General features: G+C 46.6%; 1 protein-coding gene and 1 long non-coding RNA gene across 3 annotated transcripts; one reads left to right on the top strand and one right to left on the bottom strand.

Annotated features, from left to right (window-relative positions):
* Positions 1-1089, bottom strand: LOC146207070 (uncharacterized). Its single transcript, XM_084576212.1, has one exon. The coding sequence runs from the start codon at positions 1087-1089 to the stop codon at positions 1-3; it is 1089 nt and encodes a 362-aa protein (XP_084432338.1).
* Positions 1090-4662: 3573 nt separating this feature from the next.
* Positions 4663-19174, top strand: LOC146207069 (uncharacterized). 2 transcript variants are annotated; one of them, XR_014703310.1, is made up of 4 exons: positions 4663-5137; positions 5804-5914; positions 15755-15877; positions 18999-19174. It is a non-coding gene; the product is annotated as an uncharacterized LOC146207069 (long non-coding RNA). The 2 variants fall into 2 exon arrangements; XR_014703309.1 differs by having other exon boundaries at positions 15755-16058.
* Positions 19175-20235: the final 1061 nt, after the last annotated feature.

The following is a 20235-nucleotide window of genomic DNA, read 5'->3' as shown; positions in this document are numbered from 1 at the left end:
CTACTTTCCAGAGATAGAGGGGACCTGAGCTATGTTCCGCTTGTGGTTCCGGTAGAGAGTCAGGGTGGCCTTGCCTTCCATGCTGGCGCACCACTGTAGGCGTTCGGCTTCCACCACTCGCTCCCGCACTTCGGCAGCCCACTTTCCAGCCGTTTCTGCCGCTACGGGGTCCTTGAAAAGTCCGAACTTTTTTTCGAGCTGGTAGATCCGGGCCGTCCAACTCGTTCTAATGCATGTGGCCGACAAATATTCGAACACTCGGCGTGCCCAGCGCTCCGGTGCCATAAAAATGAGGCGACCGCGGTATCCCAGCTTGCTCGTTGCCTCCCGGGCCTCGAAACTGGACCACCCCAGGTCTCCTTGTACTGCCTCGTTAGCAACCCTACAATGGCAGCCCAGTGCTAGTCGCCCCACTTCACGCTGCCGCCGCTCCAGCCAGTTGCGCGTTGTCGCCGAAAAGCAGACCACTGCGTTCGCAAATGTGAGCCCGGGGACGTGGACGATCTTCCACAGGTCTCGCACCATGACGAATCTGTTGCAGCCCCATAGGCAACGTCGGCGGAGTATTGCTTGGGCGCGCGTAGCTGCCTTTCGCACCGATTCTTCCTGGAGGCTGCAGATTCTACCACTGGTGGAACAGAGTTTCACCCCGAGGTATTTGTACTCCGTAAGTACTGCCAGCCTCTCTTTACCAAGCCTCAGCTCTGCTTCCTCTTTGGCGTGCCCTGCAAAGCGGACGACGGCCGTCTTTTTTGCACTGAATTTAAGTCCCAGGGAGACAATTTCCGAATTGCAAATGTTCAGCATGGCTTGCATTTCCGCTGGCGATTCTGCCATGATGACCGAGTCATCTGCGAACGCCAGCCCAGGTAGACGGCGATTTTCGTCGATTCCACATGTGGTGAACCGCAATCGGAAGCCAAGGCATGACTCTATTAGTGCCCGCTCCATCCTGGACACATAGAGCAGGTGTAGCAGTGGTGACATAGGGCAGCCTTGGCGGAGGCCCTTGGTGACGGAAAGCGGCGCAGACACTGCATCTCCGAAGTGGACGGTCACTATATTGTTTGCATATACCCGAGCGATCATGGATAGGAGCTCTCCTGGCACATCGAGACTGGCCAAACAGCTGAGCAGGGACGCGTGGGGAACATTGTCATATGCCTTCTCCACAACAGCGACCTCCCCTCTCTCTGCGCTATCTCTGCACACTGGGTTAAGATGAATATGTTGTCGTCCAGTCGGCGCCCGGGGCGGAAGCCGTTCTGAAGCTCAGTGAGAACGCCCCTCGTCTCCGCCCATCCACTCAGCCAGTCCCTAACTACACGAGCGAAAAGGCGGTATATCACGCTGGTCACCGTGATGGGGCGGTAATCCTTGATGTTGCTTGGGTCCCCGCCCCGCTTCGGGACAAGCGTAACCCTACCATGCTTCCAGTCGTCCGGGATTGGTGCCTCTTCTTGGATGATGTCCGTGAGGATGTTTGCCAGCTGTTCTTTTGCTTCATCCCCAAAGCATTTGACCACACGAGCTGGCAGACAGTCTGGACCGGTGGCCGTTGCCGCGCTGATGTGCTTCAGTGCACCTTCCACTGTCCGCTTAGAGACCGCCCACCGTAGAGCGGTTTGGCTCTGGGTACTTTGATTCCCAGCTTCGGTAACAGTGCGCACAATGTCTATCGGGCGAGGATCGACAGCATCCGTAGACCCAAATACTGCGGTGAAGTGGCCTGTGAGGAACTCTCTAAGTTTGTCCACTGTCCGGCCAGTTGCTGGGTCTGTTAGCGGGGGAGTAGGCGGAGGAGGCCTATCCCCCGCCCACTCCGCGTTGCCAGAGCGGGGGCACCTAGCGATTCCCTAGAGCGTCTAGGGACGAAAAAGAACAAGCAAACCCAGTTTTTGACTACGTCACGTCCGGTTAAGCATCGAGCCCGACGCAAAATACATCACGCTATAGTGCTCTAGAAGATTGGGCAGTGTGTCGACCGCGCCGCGAAATGCATGGGAGCGAGGGGCCGCTTTTGCGATGACGGAGGCGCCGCAGCGCAGAGGGCGCCACCAGCAACTGGTGTGTCAGCCGTCCGGGCGCCCGCGTATGCGCGCTGTGCGGCGGGGCGGATGCCGCGCGGACTGTACGTTCTTGTTTGCTTGTGCGTCGTCTCGAGCTGTTCGCGACAAGATTTTACTAATATGCCGGTTAACGGTGCTCAGTACTGTTAGCAATCACCTAATTTATTTTCCATTTTGGCCGTCGGCAACACCTCGGGGAAGTAACATGACAGGAGTTGGCTCCGAAGAAAACAGCTTGGAGAGGGCCGGCGTACGACTCGCACAGCACGCTTCACTCGCTGTACAGCGTGCTTTAGCATTCCTAAAGCACCTAATTCACGTCCAGAAATGTAGTCGTTTTGAAAAGAGGGCAGTGTGAAGGCAGGATGTATGAAGAAGTGAGACATACAACACGTGCGTTCGAGCACTGACTAAAACTGGTCACAGTAACCCCATTATCAAAACAGTCCAAAATGGTATATTCCGTTGTTCCCCACGCCAACTATGACGACTACAGTACGTCACTGAAGCCACAAGAGAAGTCGGCATTCAGTTGGAATGAATTAAATGTAGACTACCCCGCATGGAGGTAGAGATGACCTAATTCTGCAAGAAAATGTTTCCATTCTAGGGTGCGCAAGCCACCGGTAATATGCAAGTCATTGCCTCCAGAAGATAGCTCTAGTCCTGTTTTATGTACATACAAAATAAAAAAAAAAATGAATAACTTTGAAAAAGAAATAACGACGGAAAATAGAGGACGCAGAGGCTATAGGGTACGCTTATTCGTTTCCGCTAGATCATCCTTCTGCGAAATAGAGATTGTGAGGTCGGCACGGTTTCTCACCACGAACAAAAATAGCGCTATAGGTTCGAAGCTAGGTCGCAATTTACTCAAAAATTTGGCTCGGATGCACGGTCCTTTTCTACTGCTCTGCACTTCAGATTTTGCAAACTTCCTGTAAAATGTGAAGGTTCAAAAAGTTTGCCTATTTGGAGCACCAGAAAAGCTCCCACTTGAAGCAATGAAATTTAATGTGTTTTTGCGGCTTCGCGAAGTAAGCGAATCACGACAAGAGTTCCCAAAGGGAAAATAATTAAAATCCCTTGGAAGTATTTCACGTGTAATATCAGCCTTGTTAACAATTATAGTCTGGTTAGTATTGCAAAGAGCACCCGCGGCAAGTAGCCCGATTATATATAGTCCGGTAAGCAGTAGTTGCAAGTATATCCAGTCGATTACTCATATTTCATACAACACACAAAGAATAAACACGCACTATGTCCGCATTTGATTTCGGCATTATATTAATTGCTTGCGTATCAGGTGCTCGTCATATCTTTTTCGCATTTTTCCGCTTTCTCTCGGTGCGCGCCAAAAACTGCATCATACCTGCCAATGCGACGTGCAATCAGTGCTTTTTTTTTTTTTTTTTTTTTTTTTGCTCTGTACCATTTGATGACAGTAAAGCGTCCGCACTCAAGTGCCCACTATGAACGTATTACGTATGTGACAGGTTTAATTTTTCACATTTTATTTGAAGTAATGCCGTAACTGTACTTGACTTTTTGTTTGTTTTTTTCATCTAAACAGCTGGTTCCCTCTTTGGTTAGTGGCACGCAAACAAATGTCCGTGATATACGTATATGTTAATCACGAACAAAGAATAAATGCTTAAGTCGCGTATACCTTGTTTATTGTTTTTTTTTTTTTTTGCCGGTAAATACCACAGTGCTTTAAATTAGTACGGTAGTGAATAAATGTGTTTTGCTCGCACACTGTATTTGTAATTTAATATAAGCGGTGATCAGGGCACATAAAGAACACCCATTAAAAAGATATATTACAGATTACTGGCGATTTAATATAAACGTTGTTATTAATAAGCGCTAGCTGCAAAATGTAAGCAGGTGTTCGTAAATAAGGTTTGTAAAAAATAGGTGTTCCTAAAGAGGCCACGAAGCACAAGCTTTGATTCGCATATGTACACTGTTTTTCTCCGCGTGTTAATAGCGCTCCTGGGCAGTAGCCTTTATTCCCTTGCAAAAACGAATGCAAAACACCACGCTTTGTTGCAAACATTAAGTACAAATTTCTCATCTGGACGATTTGTAACTGTCCGCAGGAAGAAAAATTGAGAGTTTCAGTTAACGATTCAAACATCGCGCGCTGCTCCGAAGGACAACCCAACTGTGCACGATGTCTCCAGATAGACGTAAAAGAACGGCAGGGATCAGTTTAAGCACCTGGAATAAGTCGCCTCTTTATTAATTATCACACTAATTGCGTACCGTCTGAAAATCGCTCCAAAGAGAACCGCACCCCTCCTCTGTACCCCCGCTTCCCGCGGCCGCTACGCGCCGAGCGGCGAACGTGGCACCCCTGTTGCACGTCGCGCCCTCTCGCGGGAGTCGGTTCTTGTCATCGCAAAAGCGGCCCGCTCTCCGGCGCCGGTCGTCACACTGCCCAATATTCTAGAGCACTATAATCACGCCAGGCCGCGGCGTGTCCACCAATCAGCGTTTCCAGCCGAGCTACCCCTAGGTGGCGCAACAAAGAAGCCTGTTAAATTTCTTCTTTCTCTCTCTTTCTTACTTCTTCGGACTATTTGACTGAACATTTAGCATAGAATTTTCTCTCACTCCTCAATTTTTCTACCCGTTTCTCCTGGCCTGATCCAGAACTTTGTGATCACCCGATACAAAGGGGAATGGCCGCATCAGCATCAGCATCGTCAGGTTTCAAATGTTTGGAACGGTTGAAGCCGTTGAAACGGTGTGTGCGTGCGGCGTGTTTAGTGCGTTTGGTTGTACATTCTGTGAATACAGGACAATTTGCGTTTTTTGTGGCTTCATTACTCTGTCGTGTACGTGATTTTAGTAACTTTGGCTGTAATGGATCGGCATTCGCGTGACTGCCACTGCGCAGTCTTCGCCGATTTCGCGCGCTCTGCAGCAAGAGTCGCCGAGTTCTTTTGTTTCAGCACAGTCATTGTGAGTAAAAGTCCTGCATCCGTACTGCATTTTGCTGGAGAGTGGAGGCGAGTGTGGGTGCTGTTCCTAGCTCCTGCGGCACATTATTTCCAAGTGTGAGTAAAAGTGCTTCCATATTTTCAGTTTGACCTGTGTTCACTCTCATGTGGGGAACTTTGTAAGCTGCCATTTTTCCTCAATCGCTGCCATTGTGTACGCAGCTGAAAACACAAGTCTCGTTCGCAGTCGGCGCAAAAGCTTTAGCGGCCTACAACTCCCTTTTGATTAAGGCGAAACTACGCAGCGGCAGAAAGAAAACAAAAGCCTATTTAATCGCTTCTATGCATTTTTTTTTAACAATCATGTTTCGTCACTAGCCGTGCAAGACTGCAGCTAGTATTGCTTTTGTCAGTCACTTGTGCAGTGAAGGTGAATACCTTCACTGCACAAGCTTAACATACATCTGGAAGAGCACTGGAGAGTTGAGAAAGGCAGACTGAGCAATTCATGATAACTGCATGCAGTTTATATTTTGCATGATGAAAGCTGCTTGTCAAAGGGAGAGGTCAGAGCTGTTAAGTCATTTTGAATTTTGATTTTCACTATAGCGTTGGTATGCTACGAGAGTGTCTTGCTTGTCACATAAAGGAAAGGACTATGCACCAACTAGCCCAGCAGTCAGTTTTAATTGATTGTATCTTGCTTGGTTTCTCACGTATTTTTGTTGCCTGTCTTAAGCAAATATCAAGGTGTGTTACAGCTTTGTATTGTGTCCTTTGTAGATGCTGTCTGGAAAAATGCCGACATGTATTCGGCATCAGACATAGACCTACGTTCTGCAGTTATGGCTTGGCTCAAAAGCTACCTCGACACTTGACCACCACCATGAATAGGTACTTTTTTCTGTGTGTCATAATTTATTTCTCACATGTTTATTTTATAGGGATTTGTAAGCCCAGCCTTCATGTTCAGGGTAAGCTTGTTCAGTGTTATGGTGTTTATCAAAGTCTGGAATGCCCCGATAAATAATTTATTATTTATTTAAGAATGCTGCATGCAAGAATGCTGCATCAGTTCTAAACCCCAATGACTTATACGAACGATTCCTCGAAAAAATAATTGAATTGTATAATGCATTCCCTACCGTCACAATAAAAGAAGAGCAAAAGGGCTAGGAAACCTTGGGTTACATGCGACTTAGTGATAAGAATAAAAGCTCGAAATGCTCTTTTCCATGAGTTCCTATCATGCAGAGAGAAATTATTTCAGGAATACAAAAAGATCCGTAACAAGTTAGGTAATGATATAAAGAAAGCACGTGTCCACTACTATGCAACAAATTTGCTGACATTTATTATGATCCTCAAAAGACATGGTGTGTTGTAAAAAGCTTACTTGGTAAACACTATACAGTTTTATCTGCCGAATTAAAGATTGATAGCTCTCAGTAATGTGTTCAATAGACATTTTTTAACTTTTGGATCTTTTACTACTTTTGGTGCTTATGATTTCGATAAGTATATTCAGTGTAACCTGACTAAGTCCATGCTTATTTATCCAGTCACAGAAACCGAAATTGTTCACCTTGTTAATGACCTTAAAAATAACAGTTCATGTGGTTTCGATGGTATTATGGTGGCACCAATCAAAGCGGTTTTGGATATTCTATCTGAATATTTCCAGATAAAATGAAAATTGTTAAAGTCATAGTTCTACACAAAGGGGGTGCCGTCGATTGTATCGGTAACTATCACTCAATATCAGTCCTCCCACTGTTTTCCAAGATAGTAGAAAAAGTAATTAATCTAAGGCTAACTAAGCACTTGAGTGAAAATGCCTTGCTCTCTGCAGTCCAGTATGGTTTCCAGAGATGTAAGTCAACTGAATTTGCTCTATTATTCATTAAAGATAAGATAGCACATAATATAGACATGCAGTTGTGTACTATAGGAATTTTTCTGGATTTCAACAAAGCTTTTGACTCAATTAAGCATGAAGTACTTTTTGAAAAACTGCCACAGTACGGAAGAAAAGGCGTCGCACTTCAACTGCTTCAAAGCTACTTGTCAAACTGTTCTCAGTTTGTCGTTATAAATGCTTTTGCCTCGGATCCTGAATTCATAAAATACGGTGTTCCTCAAGGTTCCATCCTAGGCCCTTTATTATTTCTTATAAATGATATCATTGCTATCCCTGGAACTTCCAATACCTTGCTCTATGCCGATGACACGAGCGCCTTTTTTTCCTCACCAAGCTTACCCTCTCTAGTGTCTGCAGCTAACAAATGGCTTGAAGATCTGTCGAGATGGCTTTGTGCAAACCAGCTGATGTTAAATGTTAATAAAACGAAATATATAATTTTTTCAGCTGTCAATAAACCAATAAATAAAAATATCGCACTTTCGTTCCAATCTATCTCCTTAGAACGTGTTTCAGTGCATAAGTATTTAGGTGTTCTACTTCACGAAAACCTCCGCTGGTTTTATCATGTAGATTTTGTATCCAGCAAAACAGTTCGATACATAGGTATACTGAATAAATTTCGCCTGCTTCTGCCAATGCACTTGAGGAAGCAACTATATTTTTCCACGGTACAGTCTCGTGTTCAGTACTGCCTGTTGGTATAGGGAGTGGGTACAGACCAACATGGAAAAGATTTATAGTTCGGTTTATTTACAATCTGTCTAGATATGATTCTGTGTCTGCATACCTTAAACTAAGTAATATATTAAGTATTACAGCTCTCTATAAACAACGACTATCCGAATTTATATACTGACAATACAAAACTGACAGTAATGTTTTTAAGTACGTTTATCAACACAAATCCACATTACGTCTTTAGTAATGTGAACTTTTTAAAACCTCGCATAAGCACCGGGTATGGAATGCAGTTAATTCACTGGCAAATCCCTAACCTTTTGAACTGTTATCCTGACATATTTTATCTACTTGAACAATCATCCTCCTTGTTAACATTAAAAAAAAAAATTAAGATGTACCTTTTGGAACATGTGTGACTATTTGTTTCCTATTTCTGTTGTGTAATACCAATTACTGTTGACACTGTTACCTTGATGTATGTTAAAGATTGCATTTTATGTGTTTTACTCCTGGTTTGTATATGTATTGCATTCTGACATATGACTGACTATTTTGTGCTGCTCTGTGTCTGCTGCGTTGTGTTGTACATGTCAATTGTGGTGCCGAAGGCCCAGTCAGGTGACTTGTATGTCACCTTTAGCCTCAGTCCCACGGCAAAAACTGTATTTTGCTACAAACTGCAATAAATTAAAAAAAATAGTTACACATGGGATTTTTCAGCCTAGGTGCGGGAATATGAGAAAAAATAGAAGTACAGGAGATGAAATGTCAGGGTGAAAATCAGAAGTATATATAATAAACTCCTCTTTCGCAGTAAGCAGAGGGAATAATAATTGAAAGAAACGCAAACTAGGGCTATCACTGCCAGTCATTGACAAATGTTAAACAAAATGAAAAGTACAACCCAATAATACAACAATGCATTTCTTGGCAGAAACTTTACTTCTCGTAAATGAATCCTAATATTGCTGTAACGTTTCATTGTTAATAAGCTTATTCCATTCTGTTATTAGTTCTTAGAAAGTGAAACAAGAGTGACGAATAACACATAGCTCGTGTGCTTAATCATTGGCAAAATAGACTTTTATGTTCTGATGAGCATTTACCTAAGTCAAAAAAAGTGAGAAGGCAGTGTACTACAGAGCTAATTAAAGTGCCATTTGGTAACTGCATAAATATGATGAACTGAGTTAATGCTGCTCTCTAGAATTGAAGTAATTGTGAAAAATTTTCGGAATAGTTATTGACTTCAGATGGCTCTGCTCCACTCCAGTTGTATGTGCCGTATTACGGCTGATGAATAAAACAAAAGTCAGGTTTGCTTCAGAAAAGATATATATATATTTTTTTGTATGGTGGGAGTTCATTAAAAATGTGTTCTGGCTTTATTCACCTTAAGTATAGCAGACTTAAAAAGAGTGTGTAAAAAATTGCTGAATATAAATTTAAAATGAAATAAAGAATACTGCATCTAGTGGAGACGTGTCAGCCAGTTAAACAGGGTGTCAGCAAAGAAAGATGCTGGTGTCATATTCCAGGTATGGGCAGAGGGCAGTTTGTGTGTTTATGGCTAGTGACCTGTACCAAGGCTTCATTTATGTTTACTTGAGGTAAACTAATTCATGTGCATTAATTAGCTCTGTTAGTACCTCACATTCTTTTTACATGTATGCAGGCATCTTGGCGACAGCTGCGTCCTGCTTAAAGGCACACTAAAGAGAAAAATGAAGTGGGCTTGCATCGATAGAATGCCAGTTCCCAGTTACATAAAAGCCACTCTTTCTGAAAACAGAGCTGTTATGAGGTAGTAAAGAGGAAGAACAGGAATACAGGTATCGTTGCCACGGCCGAAATGGCCGAGGCTCACAACTACAAATCACGTGATGCGTAAGGGATCCCGGAGGCTGACAAATGCGAATTGCATTGATTGCTTGAATGCGTAGTCTGTTTTGTCTCGAATATGATAACATGCTTTTATCACACGTAAACGATGGTGAAAATATACTAATTTCGTCCGCTTGTCGGTACATGCCGCTAGTCTCTCAGCTAACACGGTGCTATAGGCGTCCACTCCAGTTTCGGTTATGTTCCGGCTCAGGCACTTCGTGCGTGCTCGGATAGTTTGGTTTGTGCCTACGGCACGGGAAATACGAGCGCGGAGCAGCAGATGCGCCTGCCCTAAGTGCATATCGAAGGATGATCATGACATGGCACGCACGCACCTTCGAAGTATTCTCCGCTCCCCGTGTGCCAGCAATCACGGAGTCTTCTCTTGTGTCATAGTGTGCGTCATCCTACCCTACTACGTAGTAGGCGAAAACAGTTTGAATTTGACCGGCTGGAACAAAAAAACCTCAACTTCTTATCGCAATATCTCAGCAATAATTCGATTTTTGCTGCCGGATATACGGTGACAGTGTCACCAAAAGTTGTTTATTAGATTTTGATAGCATATTTGGGTGTCTTTAGTGTCCCTTTAAGACTGGAGCAGAGAATGGCAGTTGTATTGATTGTTTCTGATAGGCTGGTGTAAATGCATTTCATTTTTATTTGTTCACTTTCTTTTGCATCTGGGCAGGCATCAGGCTGAATATAAGTCTCCTTGTCTCCATTCCCTTTGGCTAATGATGAATTCTACCATCGTTCTGGTTTAATGAAGAGAGCTGCCTTCTAATTCTAATTAGCATTTTATTTAAAACATTAGTTAGTGGCAAGTTGGTTTTACATACTCTAGATTGCAGTGCTGTATTAACAGGGATGCGTTAAGATCTCTCACTAGCAACTATGTTATTGCCCTCAACCAGATTATATAGGCGCTAGGTCCAGAACAATAAAATGAAAAACCAACGCATCACTTCACGCATCCATGGCACGGTTATCACATTTGTTTCTCATTCCTCCAATCTTTCATCTTATCATTGGCATTCAGAAATGACATTCCTTTTTCGCTAATGCACACAGAGGGGTTACTGACACATCTGCGCATTTTCAGATCGCCATAGCGCCTACTATCACCCTTGCGGTGGTGCCCCGGCATTTGCAAAGAATAGCTCTTTCAAGGGAAGGGGTTCAGCACTTGCACTGGCTACAGTCTAAGGCAAGTTCCCCTAAATTTGGGCCCCTTAGGTGTCTTTTATGTTCTTGCAATCGTGTTCAGACACCTCCCTGTTTGGCCTGTGTCGATGTTGCCACTCAGCAGAGGAACTGAATACACCATGTCTTTGCAATCTGCGAGACGCAGATGGTGCCTCATCACTCAGTCAGGCTGACATTTGATGTCGGAATTCACACCTTTGCACAACTGATGCAGTTTCTTCAGGGCCGAGAGGAAAATATCTATGACCGCTCTATTTCTTATCTTTTTCAATTTGTATGACACCACATGTAAGTGAGGTATCACACCTACCTTCAAGATTCATTTGTGGTTGGCCCCTTTCGTATTTGTTTAAGTATGCTGTCCACAACAGCAATTAGGGGATGAGGTGGATATCCGGCTTGATCCAGATGATGCACTTGCCTCTGAAAAGCTTCTTCTTTATGGTGCCCATGACTTTTCAAGAGTGCTGATAAAGCAGTACTTCACAATGGCTCTTTACAAGCTTCATGTGAGCTGAGGCATACGGAAGGACTGGTTTGTTACCCCTCGGTTCACAGGCCCAGCACACGTGTTGAGAGCTGAAGTACAGTAACCCGTCGTTATTCAGGAGCTGCTTGGAACTTACTTGAATTCCACCTTTCCATATTTCGGAGACCACATTGTTTCTCAACGAAACGGAATTTGCATTGGTTCTTGTGTCGCACCCTTCTTGAGCGACATATGCCTTACGGTCGATGACGGCAAGATACAGGAACGATGCGCTAAGTTTGGAAGAGACTACGTTTTAGGTTTGTTGATGTTGGTTATCCTCAACGACGACAACGGTTGTGCGAACACATGAGTGTCTGAACCTTTAACAATGCTTGCAGATTGTCTTCGACCACTGGCGGTGACTCACGAACGCCTGGCCGACAGTCACATTAAGTTCGTAGATTTGGGACCATACTTCGGCTCTCAAAACGTTTGCTGGGCCTGTGAGCCGAGGGGTAGAAACCAGTCCCCCGTATGCCTCAGCTCACTCGAAGCTAGTAAAGAGCCGTTCTGAAGACGTGCTACGTGAGCACTCTTGAAAAGTAATGGGAACCTTAAAGAAGAAGCCTTTCAGAGGCAAGTGCGTCGTCTGGAGCAAGCCGGATATCCAGCTCATGTCCTAATTGCTGTTGCGGAGAGCGTACTTAAAGAATCGCAAAAGGGGCCCACCAGATATGAATGTCAAAGAAAGGTAGCTGCAATATCATGCCTACATGTGGTACCACACAAATTCAAAAAGATAGGAAATATAGTGGGAGTTGATATTGTCACATTAGGCGTCACATTGTCACATTTCTTCTGGGCCCAAAAGAAAGTTGCATCAATTGTGCAAAGGTGTAAATTCTGACACCGAATGTAACCCGGCTGCGTGACAAGGCACCATCCGTGTCTCATAGATTATAAAAACAATGGGGTGTGTTCAGTTCCCTGTCATATGGCAACATCTACATAGGCCAGACAGAGAGGTGCGTGAACGCAACCTTGTAAGAACATAAAAGAAATCTAAGGAGCCCAAGCACAGGGGAACCTGCCTTGTAGCCATTGTAGCCAGTGCAAGGACTGCACCCCTGCCCTTGACAGAGCAACTATTCTTCTCAAGTGTTCTGAACACTTCAGATGAAAGATTGGAGGGGAGGACTGGGACACAAAGGGGATAAAATTGTGCCACGGATGTGTAAAGCGATGTGTTGGTTCTATTTTTTAAACCTGCTGCGTATGTAATGTGGTTCAGGGCAATATGTATAGGGTAGGCGAGGGACGGTCTTCCGCCCCGCCGCCACTCCGCGGATGCAGCGTCCTCGCTAGCGACCCGCAGAGGGGAACAAAGGGTCAAAGGACGGGGACGACACAGCGTTACTACTCGAATGCTATTTATTGCACTTGCAAATAATACAGAGCATGCCGGATAGCTATACATCAACAAGTTTTTCCTTGGAAGGGCAAGGCTACGTAAGAAGGACTTTTGACTCACTGGCTGAAGAATGGGGGTGCGACTTTGGCTGTGGACAGTTGCTCGTGCCGTGAATATGGCGGCCGGGATCTCCTGTGCGCACCGCATTCTACGGACAAAGCCATACCACGGCGTCTGCCGCAGAAGGCGGCGAGAGCGTTCGGTATTTACCTGTCGCTTCGCTGTTGGTAACCAGAAGACCGGCGGTCGTGCACGACGGGTCCTCCAGTGTGCACCGCATACTCCGTGACCTTTTATCCCCCGGCATTTGCCGGGAGAGGCGGCGGGAGACGACCACTCTCGTTGCCGGCTGGATCCAGCAGCCCCCTCTCGTCTTCTCGTGGGAACCCGCGCAGATGTCTTGGTGGCGCACCCATTGCTGATTCTCCTTCCTCCAAGGGGAGATATTTACCTCCTCTCCCAGCCGGCATTGTCACGGGGCGAAGGGGGAGACAACTGGTCTTCCACATCCCTCCCTCCTTAAATGTGCAGCTATGGTTGTTAAGAGCTGCTCCTTGGATGCCATCCGCGGGGTACACATGAGGCTTGCAATAATGACCACCGGGCAGCTCGCACAGGCAGGACACTCATCCGACGAGCAGCAAGGTGAAAGGGGCCCGTGCTGTCCATCGGCAGGTCCCAAAAGCCAGCGTGACGAGAGGGTGTTGTTCCCGCTGATGAGCTTTCGTTGTCAGGAAGGGGGTTGGCCTCCCCTGGACTGGTTCCGTGAGACTCCGCAGCTTCGGTGATTCACGGCCGCAGCGTAGCAGGCAGGAACGAGACAATGGCAGCAGGCCCAGGCGGCTTCACTTGATATCTGCACAACCCTCCAGATCTCCAAAAAGGCTGAATAAATTGAACAAAATGACCATTTGGTAAAATGCGGGCCAATGCGAGTGCCAAACAATTTTATCCAGCACCGCACTGCATTCCGTTAATCTGAACGAAGCACGAGCATCCGCGGTTCGTTTGCCCGCATAATAATTTGGTTCCACGAAATTTCCGATTCGCCTTCTCAGCCCAAAGATACCAAGTTCATTCGAACGAAGTTAGCTTTCTCTAATTCAGGGAGATGTTCGGCTACAGCGAGGTCAACAACAACAAAAAAAAAAAAACAAACAAGCAAAACGCATTTGCTCATCCGGTATGCCACGGTTAGACTGTCCTCCAATGTGCGACAGGCAGCTCCCAAAAAGAGCCTTAAGCCTACTCGCTCTAGCGCTAAGGACAATAGCTAGAACGCAACGCTGCGAGGATGTGCATCTCCGCCAAGAAACCCAGGGTGGCCCTAACCGCCTGCTGCCATCCAAAGGCAACTTCTGAGCGAACGGCGCCCACCGCGTCCAGCGGTGTCGGAGCGCCCCGGTGCTTTCCGGAAATCACGGCTGCAATACCAGTCAGCCGATTGCAGCACCTGGCTCCCAGAGCCAAAGAGACAGAAGAGGAAATATTTAAAACTGTGTACAAGAAAAGTAGGGCCACCGTCCCAGCTGAAGCACTCACTTGCTTCCGGCGTGCTGTTCTCCGTGGACGGCTCGGTCTCGCACTCTATGTACGGACCTCGTGGCTGCACCTCTCAAAGGTCTCGGCACACACACACAAATACATGCATGACCATTTGTTCTCGCTGCAACTCTTCTCACCTCGCCGTCAAGAAAGCATATTATCCTTGCCAGCATAGCGCTGTTGGCTCAGGCCTAAAGTTAAAAGTCCGGGTAGGCACTCCACGCCGCGAACTGACTATCGTCCTTTGTCCCTAGGGAGGGGCAAGTAGCTCAAGTGCTTCTGCACGAGAGAACCACTTTGAGGCGCCATTGTGGCAGTTTACGCGAGGGGGACGGTATTCCGCCCCGTCGCCACTCTGCAGGTGCAACGTTCTCGCTAGCGACCCGCGGACGGAATAAAGGAACAAGGACGTGGACTACACAGCGTTACTACTCGAATGCTATTTATTCCACTTGCAAATAATACAGAGCATGCCGGCTAGCTATACATCAAGGTTTTCCTTGGAAGGGCAAGGCTACGTAAGAAGGACTTTTGACTCACCGGCTGGGGAATCGGGGGTGCCCAAGATTCAAGTGCTGAACATGAAGCAGAGTCTGCATCTATTATTGTTCAGGCTTGCTATTCTTGCGTCGATGCTTTTTAAGTTTTTAAGTTTTCAGTGCAAAACTTCTTGCCTACAATTTAGGCAGTAAAATGCGTGTTCACAATAGTAAATGTGAAGTGTTAGTTTTGTTATGCTTAGTTGCACACACCACAATATTTCCATTGGTATTACAGGTCAGCTTTCATAGTTGCCATGCATTTGTTACAGCCATCATGTAGTTTGCATGTCTACATCACTTGCAACTGAAGCGTTTTTCTCCTGATTTTGTCACAACCTTTTGGGACAGCACTATTTTCGGGATAGCATATTGAATAATTTTTAACCAGTGCCAATATAGGATAGCCATCCAGCTATTTAGTGAGCGCAGAGGCCGTTTTTTCTGTGCTTGTGTGCATTACAAAGGAGCTTACCTGCGAAAAGATCCAGATGTTTGATCCACCGTAAGGCATAAGGGCACAGAAAATGTGGCCGTTGGGCACATTAGGATCACTGAAGGGCCAGTATAGTCAGGATAAAACCTTGCTTGGCTGCAGAGGTGCACCAAATAGTGCATGATTGTTTATTGCAGTGATCAGGAGAGGATTTAGCGAAAAAGCTATGAACATTTAGCGTATGTCTTGAAATGTTCCTGCAAGAAGTTTTTTTAGCCACTTTTAGTGAACGTTAGCACAGCTACAGGAAGGCTTCAGGCCTGCTACAGCTAGATAACAGCTATGACTAGACTTCTAGACTTTCTACTAGACTTCTACTAGGTCAGAGGTCAAATCGGCATCAGACATTGGGTTTTTGCGAGAATGCAGGTAATAGTGCTGCAGCACTAAAAACAGCTGCGTCTCAATTTCGATCCTATGTCATGAGCGTATTTTTTTTCGGCGGGTTTTCCCCAGTTCTGGGTTAAAGCACTGGTGACGGCAACACCAAATTGCATACATTCTACGTAGCTGCCCATGCCACGTCCGGAACGCCGCGGCTACAAGTGGTCCTGGCACCTCGGCGCTTTCGCCATGGCCGAGCTCGTCACCACCCGAGTCGTGGCAGTGACTGCTAGAACATCTCGAGGCCGGGTACGTTCGGCTGAGGAGCCTTTCAGGGCGACAAACGCAGTAAGCGGCAGCAGTGACGCCCGCCGCATGGGCCCCTGGTGCCTCGGCAACATCGTTGGGCAGGCGTCATCTGCCACAGTCGAGTACCGCCAGAACCAACTAGGCACCGATGGCATCTGAAAGACATGCCAGCGGCACCGCGGTAAGCGAGAGGTCGATTTGCTAGCGAATTACAGGGCAACAGAATGCACCCATGTGAGGCGCACGCGGGACATTGGCCCAATACCAATATGTAGCGCTGCTAAGCAAACGAACGTGCTGTAGCTATTCGGGCTAGTTAATCTGGATAGTTCCTTCCTATACTCTAATGCAGCGTACGCATAACAATAAATTGGCAGTGGTTTAGCTCCGATTATACCTAGTTGAGTTGCGAAAGCAACAGCTGCGTTGGCTACGCTTAGGACAGCTTAGGCTACACGTTGAGCAGCGGCCGGGCTCTCCTCCATAGTTGGTTGATTCTGGCTGCGCGCTGCAATCTATAGGAGCCTGGCGCTGGAGTTTTGTGTAGGGTGGCGCCGCCTCATGGCTGGCAAGGAAAGTCTTACTGAGTAGTACAACAGCGGCCCTGCCTATGCTGCAGTGTGTATCTCGCAGGCTTTCTACATAGACTCGCGCTTCTTTCTGCCCCGTGGTGAGCTTGAAAAGACTAATCGTGTTTCATGGACATCATCATGAACCGGCAGTAGCCTAAAATAAAATTAAAAAAAAAAAACGCTGCGGCTGCCTTTTGGCGAAATTGTCAAAGCATATAGCATCGATCTTGCCGTGTACGTCTCCGTCTGGAAACATCGTCACCGCCGCTACATTGCCACTTACGTCATAGGGTGCCACAGACAAGTTAATAATTTCATTGTTCGACTCTACTGCTCTATTTCACAGCCGCACGAAGCTGGGCTGCTGTGTGACTGGTACGGGTCATAAGGTGCATGCGTGCTCTGGTGCAAGAGAAATGTCTTTCGCCCTAAACTGGACGCTCCGCCAGCTCAGCCAGCTATGTGCGCATGTTTATTTGTGATCGCGAGAGAAACCGTTCGTTATGCTACAGTTTTCGGCAGCTGCACAAGTATAAAAACTGCACGTATACGCCAAGCAACGAAAGGCTAGGACGGCAAACTAGAGCTCACCTAAAATGCTCGCTGTCTCAATGAAAACAACCATTCACTTTCAAGAAGAAACAGAATAGATGGCATTTGGCGCATATTTATAATTACTAAGCAGCCGACAGTAGCATTTCGATCATTATGCAGCGCGCGTAATTGCTGAGCTTACCGTGCACTTCTAGTGTGTGATGTCCCCACTGCACCAACAGGCAAAAGCTCTGGCTCGAGAGCTGCAAGCGCATAAGTTCAAGGAGATAGGTAGTTGAGCAGTTGAACGATGTCAGCTTGCCTTCAGTGATATCTGTACCTAACGACGAACGGCAGAACTCCTGCCGCGGCAAAATTTGAACGTTTCTGCAGACCCAGTTTCAGCTTTCTGTGTGAGTTTCCAGTATGCGGACTGTATTTCCAAACTTTACATCAGCTAAACGGGACGTAAAAAGCAAAACCAGTGCAGGATCAACTTAATATTTCAGGGACGTCATGCCAGATGGCATGACAGCGGTTGCTAGGCAACGGCGCAAAGAGCGTTGCGACCACGGTGCGGCCACCGCCGAAGCGAAAATGCGGCTTTGCGGCCAATGTAGCTCTGGCTGCAAAAAATAAAACCAACTAAAGACGTTAAACACTTCTCCAAACTCCTTCCCAGTCTCACAATGACAAACTCACTCGTTTAACGATGCTGAGTAATGTTACAGTTCTTTTGTACGTCATGTTCAATTTAACCGGAGTTAAAAATGTCTTATTTTATGCGATAGTGGATACAGCTCTTCCCAGCCAAAGGACACTGTTGCCGTCACCTGACATCTCACCAAAAGTTGGCAAAAGTATCGGAAAAAATTGCGAGCATTTAAGCATGCTTTTCGACGAAACTAGTGATTCGAGCGCAAGCTGTGTTAATCACGGTAGTGCATTGAGAGTAGTCGCGATAGCACCTTTAAAACTGTCTTTTCAATAATCGATTTCTGCGATTTCTCTTAAGTATAATTATTTAAGTTGGGTTTTGGCAAAGAGGGTGATTGGATAGGTGTTTGGATACTTTTGCATGAACATCACTGAATGATGGACAGATTCCCCTAATGGGATCAGGGACACACCTTTTTCAAGGCCAAGCGGCCTGACAGGTTGATCTTGGCTTATAGATGACGTAGCAAAGCTTTCGCATCAAAACACTCACGCTATTGTGTCAGCACAAGTCGGTGACTAATTTTTAAGCAATAACTTCATAATGAGAGGTAAGCCAAGGTCACCGTGCGCTTCCAATGACTTTGAAACAGCTTCAAGGTCAAGTTGAAACTTGAGCCACAACCACTTTGGGTAGCTATGTTCCTGCGAAAAGTTAAGGTCGAGGCCAAAGGTCAACTGACGTGGGAAGTAGCTTAGCGCGTGAGCAGCTACGTGCTACGTGCGAGTCACATGAGCAGTGAAGTCAATCTCGAGTATATTAGAGGCACACCGCGTGCCTCGGCCCCAGCCGTGCTATGAACTCGGAGGAAGAGCAACTGAGCAGCTGTGTTCGTTACGATCGTATATAGGTCGGCTGCATCTGATGATCTGGAGGACATTGCGTTGCGAGACGAAACTGTGCGGTGATGAGAATGACCTAAAGCCCAAAGAGCGGCGGAAACATCGGAACAGTGTGAGGAGCATCTTGCGAAACACCGCCGAGACGATGCGGAAAGACGAGAGTGAAGAGCAGCACAGATGGTCGCCGCCGCTTCTGCATCGTCATGCTTCAGCTGTCACTTCATTCTAGGTTTAACCAAAGCTAAACCACAGCCAATTTTTTCCTAAGACTTGTTTACGCAAAGCTGCAAGAATTCGAGCTGCTTTTCGTTTATGTGTCTGACCCTATACACCAGTTTTCTTAGGGTGGAGGGGAAGATTACAAAATGTGGGTCGGGGAGCATTTTAAGAGCACGCTTCCTTTTTGTGACTGCTTTTTCTTTGACATGGTAATATGCGGTCATTTGCATGTCCAGCGCAAGACGGCGTCCTGTCAAGGAGCGGGTTTCCAGATTCATTGACGACACCGGCACCAAGCAGCGATGCCGTCGACGCTCGAGAGCACGGTCCCTGCCTCGCACCGCCTGGCGACGTTAGCGGTGCTCCAATTCCTATATGACACCTCGGCTGAAGCGGCGCTGCGTGTAGGAAAGTAAAGGTATGTTGCATTGACTGCGTTTCGTGCCAACGTTATTTGCATCGGGCTCCTGCCTACTCTTTGCTCTTCTGTGCAGTGCATTTTAACGGCAACGCTGCTGCACGTGACATAAAGTTCGGCGTCTAGTTGAGTAGTTGGTCTACGCCCCTTATGGCTAAAGTGCAGGTGGCCGCCGCAGCGAAAGCGCAATTTGTTAAGGCACTGGTGTGTACACAGCGAAGACCGCGAAGGTAGCATTAAAACACTTCAGTGAATATCTATTTCTCCACTTCCCCAGGATTGTGTTTAGCGACTATTACCGTATACACGCGTGTAATGGCCGCACGCATGTAATGGCCGCACCCCGAACTTTAGAAGGAAAATTGGGAAAAAAAGCTTTTAAAAAATTTCCCGAGTAAAAGCCGCACCATGAGTCCTCCAGATAATCCGAATGCAGTGCCAGCAATTGAGGGGTGGGAGGCTGCCCTATCGAGCTCTGGACTAGAGGCCCAACGGGCCCTCGTGACACGTGCGCGGGTAGCAGCGGCAGCCGCTGGAGTCCCGGACTAGGGACCCCACCTACACATCCCCCTCCCTTAAATATACTTAACAAAGTTTTTCACTCACTCACTCAAAATGAAGTGTAAGGTTAGAAGTAGAATTGCCAATAAGAATTGAGAACAAAATGTTTGAGGAAAAAAAAAGTCGAGCATGGGGGCAGCGGCTACCACCTCCGTTACAGAGGGGGCGCTCCTAGCCGCAGCGATGCCCGCCCATTACAAAGGGTGAGGCCAGCAAATTCAATCCAATCCAAGTCTGTTCGCTCCTCCGTTTTACAGCCATTTCCTCGATCGCCCGAAGCATATCACGTGCGATCTCGCAATCGGAACGCATCGCTGCCCTGAATTGTTCTGCGCTCGTGAGCTGAAGATTTTCTTTTTCCTCGATGGGAAAATACGTTAATTATACCGCTCACTTTAAGCTGAAAGTGATTCACTACGCGAAAGAAGAAGGAAAAAGAGCGGCTGGACGAAAGTTCGGCGTTGACGAAAAATGTGTACGGCGATGGTGCTCTC

This window comes from Amblyomma maculatum, chromosome 1 (genome assembly GCF_055883805.1).
Source record: "Amblyomma maculatum isolate TAMU_Amacu chromosome 1, ASM5588380v1, whole genome shotgun sequence".
In the NCBI taxonomy this organism is placed as follows: Eukaryota; Metazoa; Arthropoda; class Arachnida; order Ixodida; family Ixodidae; genus Amblyomma; species Amblyomma maculatum.
This window is presented reverse-complemented; position numbering and strand designations above follow the sequence as displayed.